The 19,022-nt window shown below is 53.3% G+C and overlaps 1 protein-coding gene across 1 annotated transcript; it reads right to left on the bottom strand.

Annotated features, from left to right (window-relative positions):
• Window positions 1-8,698: 8,698 nt before the first annotated feature.
• On the bottom strand, window positions 8,699-16,996 carry HER10_EVM0003461 (hsp90-like protein). Its single transcript, XM_035473136.1, has 4 exons — window positions 16,801-16,996; window positions 14,325-16,681; window positions 9,687-14,272; window positions 8,699-9,633 (listed from the first exon to the last, which is right to left on the bottom strand). Exons 1-4 carry the CDS (start codon window positions 16,932-16,934, stop codon window positions 9,190-9,192), a joined length of 7,521 nt encoding a protein of 2,506 aa, XP_035329090.1. The 5' UTR covers window positions 16,935-16,996; the 3' UTR covers window positions 8,699-9,189.
• Between the last annotated feature and the right edge of the window lie 2,026 nt (window positions 16,997-19,022).

Genomic DNA, 19,022 nt, shown 5'->3' with positions numbered 1-19,022 from the left:
TTAAGGGAGAATTAAAACAACACTCGATTCTGCGAGTGAAGCAGTCACTACAATTATCAATTGCCGCTGATGAGCACAAGATGCCCAACCTGCAAAGCATCTGCCCACTACCAATCAGACCACCATCTTTGTTCCCAGGGCCACTGTCTTTTACGGACGTACGCATCTCTTGATCCATGCTACTCAGACGAACACCGTCAGCGCCCACAAACCACGTCCATTGCTGTACATGGCCTCGGACGACTTTGCCTCGACGTGATGGACAAGTGCCACCTTGCCATGGCCTACAGCCTACGGATACTTCCTCTTTCTATTGTCAAAGACCCAGGCCAGACTGAAGCTCCTCAGGACTTGCATGACAAGCTTCGGGCGACGCCACGCATCTCAACACTAATCATGCGGCTCTGGGGGACTTGACTTCAACTTTGGGCTTGTGGCTCGATCCAGCAGCTTGGCTCCAACTATCGACAGCCCAGTTTCGCAATATTTCCACTGAGGTGTACTCTACGCCCGCCGCTACCTTAGCCGCCAGTACTCGGAGATCCATCTTTTCGCCTGTTCCGGTCACGACAAAGCCCAGTCTTCGATGGCGCATTCGCAATACCGCCAAAAAAGGCATCGTGGCTCTCACAAGATGGTCTGTCAACCTTGTCCGGGATTTGGGCGATGGCCCTGCACTTCTGTTTCTTCCACGACGGTACACCGAGGCATGGCCGTTGCCCCCCATCCCCAAGGCCGGACAACGCCACGTCCCTGACCGTTCAATTCACCCGCCCGCTGCAAGAATCCCCAAATCACAATCTCCCCTAATGCCGTCAGCCCTGGGACCCGTCAGACCCCGCCAAGCCAGCGCTGGACACACCCACACATCCTCAGCCTTCCACTTTCCAATTTGGTGGCGGTTTCACCTCACCGTTGGCACTCTGGGAGGCTCTTCTCAGCTGCGGAAGACTCATAGCGAAATCTACCATGCTGTGCATCGACAGCCTGACATGACAGGCTCTCGAATAGGCACGCAAAGGCTCTAGATCCCCTCCTTCAACTCCTTCAACCGAACCGAAGGAGCCATGAACCAGCGCTATCCAAGCGGCTAGCTCAGCTACCAACACCCAGAAACCCAGTTACAGACCGGCTGCAATAACCTTGGTTTCGCGGACTTCCGGAGAGAATTGCGGAGTAGAATGTGTGCCCGCTACGGCAGGCGCATGTTCTGCTGGTCAAGCCAAACATCTAAGTCGGCATGTGACGATTCGCAGCGCAGAAGAAATCCTCTGCACTCTGTGTTGATGCTCACGAACCGTAGCGCATTCCTCAGCTGCAGCCAACAATTTGATTGGCTTCGTCTAGCCGAAAGTATTGTCCAGAAAGTTGTGAAGACGGTCCAACGTAGCTGGTCAGGTCCAGGCAGGGGTTCGATTCAGCACAACTCCCGCCATCAAGTTAGGCCTGGCATATGCTTCGTCTTTTCTAGCGGTTTCAGTACCTCGAAGTCGGTGTGGTACTACCGGATAGGCCCTTTCTACGATGAATCAGCTCCAATGGCGGCCAGCTCAACACAGCTAATATCCAAGCTAGCTCGGCACACTTGGCAGAAAAAAGGCACGATCGTCAAAGTTTGGACCAGACAAGTGTGGCAAGCATGTGCTTTGCATGCGTTCCGCGACGCATCATGCTCGTGCTTTTGCGACGCTGATCCTCCACGAAGCTTGCCCTAAAGATCTGCGTAGGAGAGGGGGAAGGGGCCGGGTTATCGGCGGAACGCGATCGATGGGCTAGGGAGGACGAGACGGAGACGGTGAACAAACCTCACCCAGCCCCACGAACAACACTACGACACTGACACCCACACCGTCCGAGTCTCGACTCGACACAGGAGTGGCATCGCTACGCGCCAAAGTCCCGCTCCTTCAGCTCATTGGAGCTTGCGCAACTGTCCTACATGCCTAAAGAGATCTGTTGACCGAGCTGATCTGCGATGAGGCCGCATGAAGATCTTTGGTCAAAGTGATGAGCGAAGGGGAGGAGTACGCTCAACCAAGCTAAGCTCCGAAAACGCGGCTTTTTCAGCGCAGTCGGGATACGAGCAAAGAAAACACGTTCGTAGTGATCACACGGGAGTCTTGCTCTTTTTATTCATTCGAAGTCTATCTATGGCCAACGAAAACACCGATCTCTTCCCGGCCCTCGCGAGCCTCGAACCAAAGTCGATCTTTAAATCAGAGACTGGGCTGAATTATGCAGTCAGCTAACTAACAGCTTTGCCGCTACGAGCGACGCGGTAGATACTAGCCTCTCTGGCCCGTGACATCTTCGTGCTAGAACCGTGGCTCAGCAAGCACGTTTGCCCGCTACAGGGCGCATCAGCAGATCAATTGGGAAGCTTGCGTGGTTGACAGATGTAGACCCAAGCCTACAACGCCATTTAACGCTAATTCAGTGGTTTCTGAGACAATGTCGTCTTCTTCTTCTTCTTCTTTCGAACTCGTGAGACAGGCGACTGCATGCAAAGTTATGGCAAGCTGCCATTGCTGTGTGAAAATGAGCTCCAGTTGCGTAGGTCGTTGTCTCGAAGGGCTCTGGCCACCTGTTCCCGAGTCGGCATTAGCTCAAGGGAAATGCTGGGTCATTGAGGTACCAGAATTACCTCTTCGTCATCTCCTGAGAACCATGGCTAACCTGCTCGTGGACACAGAGAGATTGGAGGGCAAAACGTCGCTAGGTCTCCCCTTCCGATTCCCCTTCCGTTCTCCAGAACGCCAACGTGGACGGGGACAAGGATTCTCTCAGCCGGCTCCATGCCACTCTGTTGATTGGATCGAAGTTTCGATGATAGTTGTTAGGGAGGTGAGCTCGACTGATTGCGGCATTGGGCTCGCTAGCTTTTGTCACAAGTTTATTAGGTGGAGAAAGCCAATCCGCCTGGCCTCCCATCCAACCTACCTCATGCATTTCGTCTCATCTCTTTCTGCTTGAGTCGAGAATGATGCTAGGGAAAGGCCCGTAAAGCTCTGGCCGATTTGGGACCATGACCTCTCGAGTATCCCTACCGTTCCATTTTGAGACGACTGGACAGTCACTGGAAGCATCAGGCCGCCGTCCGAAATGCTCTTCGACGATGCTTATAAGGCTTGCGTCGAAGATAAATGAGGGTAGCGAGGGATACTACCCTGCCACGCCTCGGATCCTCGGAAAAGGAGATTGTCCCGCACGTCATGGTAGTTCCCTCTTCCCACCGTCTCTTTCTAGGCTTGCCAGGGGAACTGGACCAGTGTCCATAGACAGGTCCAGGCCAGACTCAACAGAGCTCGCCTAGACGTACTCCATACAGAGTACAGAGTACAGACTACGGATACATTAACCTCATCCTGTCGTGAAGTGGGGGATGCACAAGCAAGGAGAGGATATGCAAGTGTTCCTAGCAAATGCGGGCTGGACGGCAAGATGGTCGCCTCCAATTTACAAGGCGCAACACCTTGTTTCCCTCTCATCTAGGCTTCGTAGGTTTCATCTCATCTACAATAGAGAACTCAGCACACGATGGCCGACCATGCGAGGGCGTTTGCCAAAGCATCTCAGCGCTCGCTCGTCAGATTAGGCCAAGGTTCTGACTGAGTCTGTACTTCACAGCACGTCATTCACATGAGTCTATCCCGTTCTGCAATACCTCCAAAGTAGACCTCCCAAGGGCAGCGTGCAGGGAGGGCGGCTTTTGTGACGAGTTTGAAATCGGCCAAACACAAGTCAAGGGCATCACCGCCCTACCGAGACAACGGCAGGGCTAGTCAGTGCCACTTGGCCATGCGGACGTTCCCCGGCGAGACGAGGCCTTTCGTCCTTTCCAGCTAGCATCCCGATATGGAAATGATCTCTGAGGGTTGCATCTCAAAAGCTCACTGTGGCCAAACCCGTTTTTCAACGTGCCAACCTCCGCGGTCTCAAAACCCCCCCAAATCCACGGATACTACATCCGGCGAGTCGCTGCGGGAAATAACGACAGGCCAACCGCCAACCGGCCAGGGAACCGGGACAAGCACCGAGTTGCCAGAGGCATGGGGTGCCCCTAATCCCGCAATGCGTTTTCTCGCCATGTTCTTGGACGGTCGAATCCCTACCCATGCCCACTGTTGTACCTGAGAGGATGAGGCTTGAGGCTTGAGGCTTGAGTGAAGCCCATCCGCATCGGAGGTTTAACCCCCAAAGGCGAAACAATGTTTGCCTCCCGTCTCACCGGCTCGCGTCTGCCGTGCACGCCGTGTCCGCCGGGGACGGCTTTGACCATCCCCACCTTTGAAGAGAATTCTGAATGATAGACGATGGTGTTACGCGGATGAAGGGGTGGGGGCGGCAGGCACTGAGACGGAGTCAGCAGGACGCATCGCGCAAGAGGGGAAGGGTGAACGGCGACGTGAGGACTGGACGGGCGGAGAATGGCGAGGCAGACATCAGGTCTGCTTCTGCCAGTCACCCCCCACAGCCGAGGGAGATTGAAACCGCGCTGGGCAAGCGGAGAGGCGGAAATCATCACAATTACAGTGAGCAAAGAAGACCTAAGCAGGACCCAAGCAGGGTCCTCTCGAGTTTGGAAACGGATCGGTACGAAATGGTTATCAGACGTGTCTCTCTCTCCAGAAACCCTTCCCGCCCTTTCGCCCTGCCCTTTCCCTTTCTCCACTATCAGGGAGATGAGAATAAGGCGGTTCTCGATGGACAGCGGGGCGGCTTGGCATCAAGCAGAAGGAAAGGCAGCAGGCCAGAAGAAGCTCTAGAAGGAAAAGCAAAGCCTCTTCCATCAAAGGTGTTCCTAGGATCCGCCTCTTCGCTATGGCTATTTTCTCCATCTAGGCTTTCGTTCCTTCATGAGCGGACCCTCGCTGTATTTTCGGCAATTCCTTCAACTCGGCATGGGCATCCACATACAGGCAGAATTCGTGGTCTCGGATGCAGGAAGCAAGGTGTCAGGGCAGGTTGAAGCGTCGTGTTCCCAACTTCCGACAACTTGACAAAAGTTGTCTCGAGATGTTCGGCGTGGCAGGCTGATGTTCTGCCCACCAACCCCACAGCTCATCTGTCTGTAATCCATTTCCCCCCTCCTCCTCACTCCTTCCTTCGCCTTCAATCTTGACATGGAGCGTCAGAGTATGAACTCTGAAGATGAGATGAAAATGATGATTATCACGAAAGCATCATTGAGGAGAGATCATGCCTGTTAGCTATCAACCAAGTTTAGACGATGACGGGTCGGCGGGAAGAGCCTGAGAAGAAGAGCATAAGATGCTCGCACAGACGTGAGGGGGTGTGAACTCTGTTGGCCCAAACATGGGATGATCCTGTGATCTGAGCTGCTGCATTAATAACGTGGACTATTAGAGGATCCTTTTTTATTGCGTTTAGGTTTCTTTCGCCCATCTTTGGGTGTAAGGACGTTGCTTGATCCGGAACAAAAGGTTTCTTACAAACATGGGACGGAAGCCGTCTACCGAATTTGTTTCCCATTCCGATCACATTTCTGGTTGATTGCGAGAACTAGTGCGAGTTTGGACCATGTTGCCTTATTTGACTGCCCAGTGTCTAAATTGAATGGATCTCTCTCGCTATATCCCTTTGTGGGATGATGCCTCTGCCTGTGATGAGCATTTCAAGGGGATTTGCATTTGCTTCTGGAACTTGGAAACTAAGGCATGCAGAACGGGCGAACGTGACGAATCAGGCAAGAGGCAAAGCAAGAGCAAAAGAAAATGAAATGAGGAAGAAAGAAAAAAAAAAAAAAAAACAAGTCGTGCAAAAAGTTGAACCTTCAGCCCAGCCACACAACGGCGAGGCAGATTTTCTCCCTTGGTTCTTGCAGAAAACAAGTTGTCCGAATCCATTTTGAGGAAATGGTCCAAAGGGCAAACTCCAGGAAGGGGAGATAGGGAACAGAGAGGAGGAAGGGAAGACGAAGCTCCACTCTGAACATCTCTTTCTCTTACATTGCAGCGGCTTCGTTGCCGCAGTTCGTTTTACGAGTAAGTTATTTTGGCCCAAGCTGGTCAGCGCTGGATTCCGCCGTAATCTCCTTTCTCTCTTTTGCTCTCTCTCGATTCATATTTCTTCCCTTTCCGTTTTGGCGTTTCTTGAAGATAACTAAACCCCGAGTAAAAGTTCTCTCTCTCTCTTTCTGTGAGATTTCTTGATAATGTGTGATATGAAACCGCGGGGGGTGTGGTAGGCCCCCTATGGTGAAAATGAGGCCATTTTGCGAGTCGTTCTTGTTAAAGCTGATGACGATGTACATTCTTCTTCATCTATGATAAACCCTCTTTATTTCTTTCCCATTTCCTTACTCCGTATTGTGGCCCCCATTCCATCTAATTGAGCTTCCCTCAAGGCCCACGCCCACCCGCACACAAACACACACACGCACGCACGCCCCCCATCCCCATCACTCCCTCATCATCCACATCCACACATACGCACACGCACACACAAGGCTAATCTGGAGTTCCGAGGGACCGATTACACCCTGGCGATTCAATTTGGATATCCTTGTCAAGCTGGTAAGAAATCAAAATGCGTTTGATCTGGAAAGTCACGAGTGGCAGGCACACTGATGCCTGCTTCAGGGTACTTTGTTTGGCTCGTTGATGACTGGAAGTTCGGATCGGGCAAGGGATGGTATATTAGATCAACCAAAAAAAGTCCTCACGAGATCTCCAAATTTCGACATGCCAGGCATCCCAGCAAAGAAAAAGAAGAAGAGAACAATCTATCGGGGCGGTTCCACCTCCTCCTTCGTGTTTCTCTTCTCTCATCTGGCACTTTCGAAACCGCCCCAACGAGTCGCACCCTCCCCCCACCCCCGGCCTTCCCGGCAAAGGTGACGAGCATGAAGGAGATGAACTATATCGCACTCTCACCGCCAGCCGCTCGGTCGGACCGGCAGGTCTTCCCCCAGATTTGGTTGTCCAATTTCGAAGCAGTGTGGCCGTGTAAGTAAGATGAGAGAGATCCCGGCGATGAACGGCGGTGGGAGTTGTGGGCTGAGAGAGAGACGCGTGAACGCGTAGACCCTGTTCCCTTCGTGTAATTCATCTACGAGAGAGCACTGCCACGGATAGAGACTGGGCAAAGGGTAGAAGTCGCCAGAATCCGTGAGAGGGAGGTATCCGTAGAGACTGTCATGGCAAGGGCGGTGCAGGGTGATGCTGTGTCCAGCTTCTCACCTCTCCTTGAGTTGTTCTGCCCTCTCTTGAGTGATCTCTCTCACCATCCTCCGGGTCGAATTCATGTGCAAAGGGAATCTAGATGTTGAGTTGGCTCAACGACCGCGCGATATCCGTTCGGCAGTCGGATAGCGAGCGGGCATAAGGCTCTTCAGCTTCCCTTCCTCCTCCTTCCAAGACCACCCTGTCTTCGATGTCCAAGTGAAAAGTTCTGTGTAACTTTGTCCCTCTATCTCCGATGCCCAAACGCGCGATGGGAGAACCCGAAACCTCACAACCATGTAGGTACGGCTCCATCTCAAAACTTCCCAAGAGAAAGTAAAGTCAAGTACTCTTGGGGTCCGAAAGGGGAAAGGAGCTCGCAGACAGAAAGAGAAAGGAGCTCTGCGAGTCTGCCCAAGAAGTGAGGAGTACCTCGGCAACTACCTAGGAAAGAAAGAGAAAGGAAAAAGAAATAATGAGCAGAGAGAGAAACAGAGAGAGGCGGTTCATGATGTCTTAGACGTTTCAATGCAAATCACCAGAAACATAAGATAAAATAAAACCGTTCTCCTTCATTTTGCGCAAACACCCCTTCCACCCTTTCCAAAGGTTCCCAATTCAGCATATCCAGGATCGAGGCTTATGGGAGAGACAGTATGGGAAAGAGGGAGGCCGGTTGGTCCGCCGTGCCGCCCCTTTCGCCCCGATTAGGGAGCGGCAGACAGAGAACGTTGCATGGGATTTGCATTTCCGGATCTACTGTCTCACTTTTTCCTACTGCCCTACGCCCTCTTTCAAATGTCCCTGATATCAGACATGCCAAAGACGGGTGTGAGTGTCGCGCAACATGTAGGCACGTCGCCCACTGCCGACAATGTCCAAGATGTATCCTAAACTTTCTCCCCCTTTTCGGAGGAAGTAATGAAAGAGTGCTTGAGAGCTCAGAGGTTATGGGTTCCAGCTCTTCCTTGTTTGGATATTTGAAATCTTTGGTCAGCAGCCGCGTGGACCTTATCGTTCTTGTACCGTACATCGAAGAACGGGTGATATAACATTCACACCTCGTGGCAGGTTCTCAAAAAGGGCCGGAAGGGAGGTGGTGTCTCGGACGATCGGCGAGAGCACGCGGGGAGAGAGAGGAGAGGAAGGGCAGTAATTCAAACAGACATGAACTGGAGCAGAGGAGGATTTGCAATTCTAGGCCATCTAGACCCATCTGTACATTCCCGTTGTCTCAAACCATCTCATGCACGTCAACGGCGCCACTTACAACAGGCTGGGCTGACTGAGACATGGCCTATGAGAGACGGTACAAAGCAGAATATAGATGGACGGAGGTGTGAGAGTGGGGGAATAAGGAGGGCTCGCTCCCGTCATCAGCTTACCTCTGCATCACGGTACGTACGGGCGTGCTCAGGAACGACATAAGCTTGCTTCACCTTCAGACCTACTTCTTGGCAAGACAGGACGAGGCAACCACTCAGCATACAAGGCGCAGTATATGGACCCGTAGATCATTTGCAATGAAATGTGAAATTCCTTTTACCTCCCCAAACTCCCTTGAACCCTCGACGGGCAGGCTACGTGTCATGGTGATGCTATGGGGTGGTGTTTGAAAGGCAACATGGCCCGGAACTCTGGTACTCGAAAGATGCCCGTTCAACTCCCTCTGTTCCCTTTCCGATAATATCAGACATAATTCCTGCCAGTTGTAACATAAATCAATATCGGAGACGCATTGCCTCCCGCTTGGAGAGATGAAGGCGTGTCCTTGAGCCTCTTTTCCCTCCCTTCTTTGGCCCTATGCTGTGCTCATGTTGGGCCTCGTTGATGTGAGACGTTTGTTGGAATCACACCCTCCTGGAAAGTCTTCCAGCCACAGCTGGCTAAACTGGTATGTACCGAGTGTCCTTCCTAATCAAACGGCATCATTCATCCGTCTCAACGCCCCAAGCTAGTCGTCCAGTCCCGTGGATCGAAAGGGAAGGAGGCGGCCTCCATCGCCTTAGCTTGGGAAGATCTTGTCTCTGCTACTGGACCCCTGTGAACTCACACTATTGCGGTTTGTGTGGTATGGTAAATTCTCCGGCTTCAGATTTTCATCCGTCGACGAGGCCGTGCCCTGACGCTGCGGCGCTTTCTTGGTGAGCACTGCCCTGGGTTTCTCGGCCGGTAGCGACTCGCTGCTGGTGCGTGTCTTGGTCAGCTTGCGAGACGCACGTTTCTGCGACAGCGCTTGAGACTGCGTCTCAGTAATGGATCCCAGGTCCGTAGTGGACCTTGTGTCGCTCGATACGCGGCTAGATGTCGAGGTGCTGTTTGACGGTCGGCTGTATGCCGGATTGTCTCTGATTGGAAGGTGAAAATTCGCCGCGGCTCCGTTTTGGTCGGCGGTTATATATGACGGCGAAGTGGAAGAAGAGCGGATGGCATCAGGAGATGAGGCGGCCTGGGTGGCTGTTAGCATTGAGGCCTCGAAAATCCGACTAGAGACTCGCTTACGGATGCTTGAGGGCTGACATAGGTGTCCAACTTCTTCTTTAGCACCTCCGAGCGCACCGGCTTCGCGAGATAGTCGTTCATGCCCGCCGCCAGACACTTTTCTCGATCTCCCTGAATGGCCGATGCCGTCATGGCGATAACGAGGATCTTCCGTACAACGTCTATAGAATCCTTCCGAATCATCTTAGTCGCCTCGTATCCGTCCAGTACGGGCATCTGTACGTCCATGAGAACCACATGGTAGGGTCGACCTTCCCTAGCCTTTTGCCGCAAGCCCTCCACGGCCTTCAAGCCGTTCTCGTAAGCATCCACGGTGGTGTAGCCCAGCCGCTGCGCATACTGAATGGCAATCTTCTGGTTAATGGGATTGTCCTCCGCGACGCAAATCCTAATTTGGTCTTTGGGAACGGCGGTAAGGTCCAAGAACGGATTAGGCGACTCGCCGCGCTCGAGGTACGCAGAACGCTCGACGGCTGGAGGGGACTTCATTTGCTGCGCGTCTCCGGCAGAAACGTCAGACTTAGCCTTGTCGAAAGTGACCTTGAACCATGCCGTTGTTCCCACGCCTTCTTGACTGTCGAGCTGGATCTTGCCCTTCATCATCGTTTCGATCAGAGACTTGCAAATGCTCAGACCGAGGCCGCTGCCGCCGTACTTCCGTGCTGTGCTAGTGTCTGCCTGGCTGAAGGGCTGGAAGAGCTTGACCAGTTGCTGTTGGGGGATACCGATTCCGGTATCCTGAACTCTGAAGAGCAGTGTAGCTTTGTCATTAGTCTCAGACTCCACTCGAGCACCAATCGTAATCGAACCGTCCTCAGTAAACTTCAAACTGTTGCTGATGAGGTTGCCTAAGACCTGATGGAGCCTGATGGGGTCTCCAAAGATGAGTAGAGATGGCAGGTCGATATCCTGTATAATCTTCACGTTCTTCTGTTTCGTCTTTTGCCGGTTGCTGTAGGACACCGCTCGAACAACCTCCCGAACCATCTCTTCTGGGTTGAAGGCGATCACGTACAGCTTCATCTTGTCGGCCTCCATTCTCGAAAAGTCGAGAATATCGTTGATGACCGTCAACAACAGCTCTGCCGACACCTTGATGTTATCCGCCATCTCTTGCTGGTCCTTGTCTAGCTCGCTGTCTTTCAGCAACTCTGAGTTGCCGATAACACCGTTGAGCGGCGTTCGCAGTTCGTGCGAGACATTGGCAAGGAATATCGACTTGGCCTTGGCGGCCTCTTCGGCGAGCTTGACGTTACGCTTGGCTTCAGCTTCAGCGTGTTTGGCTTTTGTCTCTGCTTCCAGTGCCTTTGCAAGGGCGCGCTTCTGCAGTGCAACCATGGAGACATTCTCTGCCGAGACTTTCTCTACGGCCTTCATGGCCAAGGCATTTGAGTAACTGATGCCAATCTGGTTGACCAGCAGCTGGAGGACGGACACATTACGATCGGTGAAAGACCCTGGCTCGCCCTCGAGATAGAGAACTCCGAGCAATGGTTTTGAGCCGTGACAGATGGGAATCGCAATGATGGCCTTGCTAAGGACATTCCGTTGTAACCAAGCCTCGCTCACGTTACCAAAACGCTCGTCACTGATGATGTCGGGAATGAAGACAGCCTCTCGGAACCGCGTGCAGTAAAGAATAACGTTCTCGGCAACGAGTGAGGTGCCAGCAAGTGGAAGACCGGGGATATGAGCTGACGCTCCCCGTTCCGGATCGCCGCTGGCTGCGAGAGACCACCCAGACTCGTCCGAATCTTGTACCACGATGGCGGCTAGTGTAGCAGAGCCTCCGCAAGTCTGCAGAATGACATCACACATAGTCTTGAGGAGCTCGTCGACCCGAAGAACGCCGGAAATGACCTGGGACGAGAGCAGAATCGCGTGCAAATCGATCATATCGAGTGCTGGCAGACCTGCCCCAGGTTCATTGTGCTCGTGCATTGAGCCACGCCATGCACCAATCCGATCGCCCTTCATATCGGCGATGGCAGTGTGGTTAGACTGCTGCATCCCTTCTGGCCCTTCTTCGCCATCCACAGCGCGGTAGTCAACAGTGCCGCTGTCTCCGGCGAAGTCGGTCTGAACCGCAGCGTCTATCGCTCTGGGGTTTCTCGTCGGGCTGTGAAGGAGGACAGCGTGTTCTTCCTCCAGGCGCTCAGCCACGGCCACGGCGCCGAACTGACGGTAGAACGCAATGGCATCCCTAAAGGCAGAGCGAGCCAGCCGTCGAGCCTTGCGTCTGACGAGCGTGCCGGCCATCAGTGTGTTGCCTAGTGCCGCTTCGAAAATGTAATTATGCTCCTCGGAGTTATCCAGAGCCTCCTCGTAGAGCTTGACTGCGCCCCCATAATCGCCGGTCAATTCTGCAACTTGGGCCTCTAAGATTCTGGACCACGAAAGGTAGTTCACTTCGGTGTATACCTCCCATTCCTTGATCCGCTTAGTCAGTTCGCGCAGCATGCGTAGGATACTTTCGGTTTCGCCGTCTAGACTGCTAGGATCTAGGCGAGGGTCGTTGAGCCTCCGAAGCATCCTTCCTGCAAGAGCAAGTCCGTAGAAAAAGATGACTAGCCTGCTGTTGCGAGCCGACCATAGATTCTGGATGGACTCGTAACACATCTCGCCGATCTCAATCGCGCGATCGTAATGGCCGTAGATGAAGAGCGGAACTATCTCAATGGTCTCATACCAAAGAACCGATCGATTGCCGTTTTGAGTGTTGGCTCTCAGCCATGACTTGTAGTTGGCCGAATTGTGATGATCATCGGTCATGACCTCGTAGGGATCGGTCGTCCGCGTCTTGCCCTGCAAAGCTCGACAAGCTTGGCGAATGGAGATCAAGAGAGTGCCACCCCGCGTGTCCTGGTGCCAGTTGGGGATCTCTTCACAGCCATACTGGCAGAAAGCCTCGAGATCGGCACAATTCTCGCTCGCAAAGAACTTAAGCTGCGCCGCAAGTCCAAAGCTGAGTATCGAGGAAATCCGATCACCGGCTGCAGCCGCATAGTCGACTGAGCCCTCCAAGTGCGTCAACGCCACGGCGATCGGAATTTGAACGTGCCCGATGAAGTTGGCGTACAGCATATAGCCTCTAGCCATCGAGAAGGGATCACGGTATCGGTCAAGTAGCTCAATACAGACGTTGCCCACCTCAACTGCGAAGCTAACCATGTTGAATCTGGCCAGAGCAATGAGACCAAGATGTAGAAACGCCATGCCTGATTGAGGGAAAGCGCCGTGAGTGAGATGCAGATCCAGCATGACGAGGGAGAGGTGGTAGAATCGCAAGTAGTCGCTCCACCACGCAGCGCTGACAGTCTCTGCCAACACAGCACCGATAGACGGCAAGCTGGGGTCTGTTGATGGTGTCGGGTTCATCAGCTCGTTCTTGTCCATAGTCTGTATTCTCACAGACATCTTCTCGAACTGATCGTCGCATTTTTCAAAGGTGGGTTCGTCATCGAATTGCACGTCAAGTGCCTGTAGACATTCTTTCAGTGCAGCCAGCGCGCCTCGAGCATTGCCACCTTGCGCTAGGGTTCTGGACTGGAGGACATAGGCTGGCGCCTTGTCTAGAGGGCTTCGTGCACACTGGAAAATTGTGTCTAGGAGGGAGTTAGCTGCGGCATGATTGCTCATGTAGAGGTAGCATTCCGCAGCCCGTAGATGCAGCTGCATCGTCTCATCATACGAGACATCCTCAAGCTGGTCGTTCCATGGATCTGGCTGAAGTAGAGCAACTGCCGTGCTGTAAAGTTTTGAGCCAGTTGGGCGGGCACAATTTTCCACGGCCGACTGTGCGCACTCGTACAGTAGCTTACGGTACGTCTGGCGTCTAGGGACACGCTTCTTGATAATGTCGACGGACTCGCAGATGTGCGCCGCGGTATTGTCCTTGGCTCTGGGATCAGCTGAATAGTACTTCAGAAGCGTCTGTGCAATGACGAAATGCATCTTTCGCGCGTTGCATTCCTTCAATGCTGCTGACGCCTGGATAAACCGGTCGTGGGCGAAGCGGAATCTATCGTCTGTCTCGCTCGGTACGATGATATAGGCTTGAACCGCGGCTTGCAGTCCATTGATTGCCTCTTGCTGAGAGTACGTCGCGTGGTATTGTTCGTTGCCTGGACCTTGACACGATGCCTCCTCATTGTCTTGGTACTGGAACTCGCCACTCAGAAGTCTGCAAATGAGCTCGAATGAGAAGGAAGATCCGAGGAGTGCAGCCCATGCAAGTATCGCTCTAGAGGCTGGAGGTAGCTCGCTCAATCTCCGTGTGATGAAACCAGTATCAAGTATGTCATAGTCGCTTGCGCCTTTGAAGTGCTCGAAGAGTCTATCGAGATCGAAATGCCAGTTGCTGTCTCTGTAGTCGTACCATATACACTTCTTCCGGTAACAGGCGCTCAGCATCTCTCGCATATAGAATGGGTTGCCTGCTGTTTTGGACTGTATGACCAAAGCCAGAGGAAGAACCTCCTCCTTTGGTCTGCACAGCGTCGTCGCGACGTATTGGATGATGTCATCCTCGCAGAGGGGAGTCAGTTTGATTCGTGTCACTACGGGACCGCCTGATCGTGGAAACTCTGCTAACTGGTCAGCATATGATGGCGGCTTTGGACGGTGCGAGAAACTTGCCTTCAGACTCGGGAGGTGAAATGATAGATTGAACTTGTTCCGGTGATAGCTCCTCTGGGCGGTAGGTTATGATAACGACCATCTTCATCCTTGCCCCAATGATCTGTGTAATCAATTCCATGGACTCATCATCTGCAAAGTGAAGGTCATCCAGCACAAAGCATATGAACTTGTGGGACGTGAACATGCGAAGCACGTCGAGGAAGGTGTTCATCAATCGCATGGTTTTGGTTGCTCCACCAGCTCGCAGGAAGTCCTGGGAGGCTTGTGACGAGATGATGGTAGGCTTGTTCAAGCGGCCCGGCGAGCTTCCCGGCGACGAGCCACGCCTCTTGAGCCCTGCCCTGATGGACCGACTTTGAGTTATGCTTTGAGTGATGGACACCGATCGAGGAACGGAGCTGTCAAGCGCGCCTATGAGGAAGTCTGGTAGCCCAAGAACTTTGTGCAGCATTGGCCACACCGGACGAACGTATTGCTTCAGCGCCTGGTGAAAGGGTGTATCCGTGTTTCGCTCGCCGAATACCTGTTTGAAGAGTGACGACAGCAGCTTAAGCAGTGGTCCAAATGCAGTTCGGCGCGCTGTATCGAATTTTGCCGTGGCACAGTATCCCCTCCTCCTGGCTTCAGCGAGTGTCGACTGGTAGAGGCAGCTCTTGCCCAAGCCCCCGGCTCCTTCGACGAGAACGATCTCGCAGTGTCCGCGCCTACGGAACTTTGCTGATCCGAGCTGACGTGACAAACTCGAGGACGATGATTCCACTGCACTCAATCGGTTGCTGTCTGTTGGCGTACCTACACCATCAATAAGACTCCGCGTTTCGATCGAGACCGATTGGTGTCTTTCCCATTGCCTCTCCCACGGCCTGGTCATTCTCGCGAACGGACCAGAATTAGACGAGGCGATGGTGTCGCCCGATATCGTCTGAGTATCGGATAGGACGGACGGAACAAAACTAGCCTTGGACTGCCTAGGATCAGAGGACGTAGTATGCGTGAAGGATCCGCTGCGACGTGTTGTGCCTTCTGCCGAGCTTGCGCCCTCACTCGACAGGTCCCCGCAGTCAGGGAGTTCAACCGAAAGCTGCGAACCATCAGAGAAGCGGTTATTTGTTGTAGACTTTTGATTCATCGAATGGCTCTTGGCGACCCGCTCAATGACTCTGATCACTTCTGCCCTTTCCTTTTGCCGGCCGATCATCATACTGGGTAGGATGAAGAAGGACGAGATGTCTTTTTCGCCAATCTTCCACTCCTTAAGCGCCAACCAGTCGCCGTCGGTCAAGAATTGCTGCACCTTGAGAAGGTCATGCTTCAAACCACTAGCCGAATGATATCGATCAGCAACGGTTTTGGCCGTACACTTCTGTATGATGCGTCCGATAACGTCGGGTATATCGAGCCGAACTTGCGATACATTGGGGATTCTCCGCCCTAGGACGCCTTGCACAATATCGAGGGGTGTCTCGCCGTCAAATACCGGCTGTTGTGTGAGTAATGTCCAGAACACGACTCCGAGAGAGTAGATGTCAGTCCGACTATCAGGTTCTGCCGGCATACGACCTGTCTGCTCCGGGCTAATATAGAGGAGCTTGTTTTTGGCGCCCAATTCTTTTGATAGGCTCGACCATGAGGTGCTCGACAAACCGCCCTCGAAGGATCTCGTCCCCGTGCCAAAATTGATGAGCTTGACCGAGTTTGTCTCGATATTGAAATGGAAGGCGTCCGGCCTGATCTCTCCATGCGTAATCACCTGCCCATAGTGGAGGATTTCCAGGCACTGACTTGCGCCAATGGCAAAGTCGAGGAAGTATTGTAGGTCTATCGGAGGCTTCAAACGTAAATTCTGTTTGCGATACGCCTCGTACCGGTCGTCAACCTTCCTAGCCTTGTAGAATGCCGGTCCCATGTCCATCAGATTAAAGAGGTAGTTCTGGCCGGGATGCTGATAGATTGCGACCACTATAGAGCCCCGATCGCCGGGGTGAGGAGCGAGACGGATGAGGTCGAGTGGCTTAACAATGTGCAGTCCTTGAGGGTCGGCCGTGGCAAATAAGTTCTTAGCTATATGGAAGGCCCTCTCCTCGCGGAGCACATGGTAAGAGACGCGAGCCACCACTGGCTCTTCTACGTATGATATCTCTGCAGCGCCGGCGGGGACCGCGGGCGGCGAGGTAGCCGAGAAGTCGCTGCTCGCATCGCTGGGTAGGCCTGAGTGAAGGCTGGAGGAGCTCGCATGTTCGGAGGGCGACGGCCGGCCGGACTGTAGTCTCGCGATCGAACCGGGACTCGAGGCGGGTAAGGATGAAGAGGAGGAGGGCTGGTATGGAGATACAAATCTGGTGCCGCAAACGTGCCTGTCCGCGCAAGTTAGCCATTGCAACACTTGAGGAGAGGTAGAGAGAAAGCGATAGAGATTGTTCTTTGGTGCTCGGCGGGCAAGACTGGAAGGCAATGGTGTGGAGGCGGGACTCACCAGATGTCGTAAGATGTATGGAAGGGAAGCCGGGACTCGTCCCAGGTAAAGCCGGCGATCTGGCGAAGGCGCTCAAAAAGGCGCGAGGGAGGGTCGAAGTGGTCGTCCGACACGATGGCAGTGCCGTCCATCATTGAGGCCGGTCATTAGGCGCAAGCCGGAGCTTGGAGGCCAAGTGCAGTTGTCGATGGTGGGGTGGGTGGGATTTGGGGCGCGTTCCTTTTATTGGCGTCGGCCTTTGTTTCGCAGTCGGCGATGATGTCGTCGCGAGAGTCAAAGTTGACGTAGATGGGGTCGTGATTGTCAGCTAGAGACTACCGTCCATGTCATATTTCCATGAGAAGCTCGAGGCGCAACTTGTACGACGGGGGTTAGGTAAAACGGAGGATTACAGTGCGGATGGTGTTGATGTTTCTGTGCATGCAAGAGGTCTCTTGCATCGGCCGGGTATGGGTATGCGCGCGCACAATCGGATCAGGTGGACGAGGGGTGGTCGGCCTCGCTATGGATACGGCGAAAAGGCAGCAGCAACAGCAATCTTCAGCAATCTGTGAACTGAGGAAGACGAGAAATGACCATGGGGTTAGAGGGCGTCGTCGGGCGACGGACGGGTGAGCGAGTGGGCAGCTGTCGGAGGAAGAATAGCCAGACGTTGACGGTGCCGTTTGAACCTCTCGCTTTCACACCTGGGACCTCGAACAGGACTGGACCTTTGCTTGGCCGCCTTGCTGACCACTTAGGATCGAGATGGGGCAGGATGCACGCTGCACGGAGACGTTGGGCGATGGTGGCATCCGGCGAACAGGGCAGCCGGAGGTTGCTTAAGGTGCGGCACTGGACAGGCGCGGGCAAGGGCAGGCTGGAGTTCTGAAGCAGCAGCACCCTTGAGGAGTGGAGTACGTAATGATTTTTAAGAGGAGCAAAGGGCACCTTCCAAGCGCCAGGGACCAAGCCCGCGCCTTCCCAAGCACCAAGTCCTCTCCCACCTTAGCTGTTATGGAGTACCTATCTTACCTTAGGTAGGTACGTAAGTGCTAAGGCATCTTCAGTATCCATCCGCAATGGGACGTATCTCTCCAGCTTTCAAGGGAAATGGAAGCCTGCACCTGCCCTGGAAAACTTGAACCAAACCAGGCCAACTCCGGGCACTGTAACCTTTCAGTTGTCTCTCGGAATTGTTCCAAGAAAGCAGAGAATACTTACACCTGGAAGTAGCAGTAGCAGTCGCACTTGCACACAGAGCACCCCATGATAGGCATGTCTGGAACCCGGAGAAAACAGACAACTTCAAGACCGACATACGCATGTGCCTTAGTAAGTCAGAGGCCAAATAGGGAATGGGGCAGCCATCCAATCCAGTATGGAAGGTATCAAACGCCTCCCCAAACTCCCCTCGTCAAACATGCAAACGTTGGTGTCTCTGTTAAACAAAAACAGGACCCACGCCAGTGACATCTCGGCGTTCTTTCCTTGTCTCGTTCCTCTCGTTCCCCTCAGGTCGCTCCTTGTTCCTCTTCACCTTTCCTCTATAGGAACACACAGTAAGGCAGTCTCAGCCAGGGGAATTTGGTGCTCTTGTGAAAAAGGCTCCGCAGCGGACATGTCTGCGCTGAAATTCGGAGAGATGAACAAGACAGATCACCAAGACGAGGAGAAGGAAGATGCATGCCAATCTAGCCCCTGGTCACAACAGTGGAGGAAGAGAAAAGCTATCCACTTATTTGGGGGCTCTAGGCCCTTGAGCCAAAAGCATTCCCAGCCCATCATCACTCGCTCCTATCTCCAGTGCTCCAACGGCAGACCCTCTCCAGTCAGCGCCAGATAAACGCGAATGGAATCATGAATGGCGTACTCGGCAGGCAGAGGTAGCTCGAAACAGTACTGCGCAGGCATGCAAAAACCAGCACAAGAAAGGGGTAAACATCCACCACAGGGAATGATTGGCAGGAACAAAAAAACAATCGTCGCTGCGTTCCTACCTTCTCGACTGTCTGTTTGGCTGAGCTTGCAGATACAAAATGTCGATCATCGGAGCTCTCAGCCGTCCACACTCACAGCGATAAACAGGGCTTACTGGGGTGACACAGAGCATCTTTTGCTCAATCCCTCAATCCATCCATACCCACCAGTCAATCGACAGCTCCAAACTCCTACAAGCCTCACATATTTCATTCACCAAGCTCCCGACGGACTTTTCGCCAGAACCTTGGAAGATGACGGGA

The sequence above is a fragment of the Colletotrichum scovillei genome (genome assembly GCF_011075155.1).
Source record: "Colletotrichum scovillei strain TJNH1 chromosome Unknown Contig00009, whole genome shotgun sequence".
NCBI lineage: Eukaryota > Fungi > Ascomycota > Sordariomycetes > Glomerellales > Glomerellaceae > Colletotrichum > Colletotrichum scovillei.
Note: the sequence above shows the minus strand (reverse complement) of the source record. Positions and strands in the feature narration are given on the sequence as shown.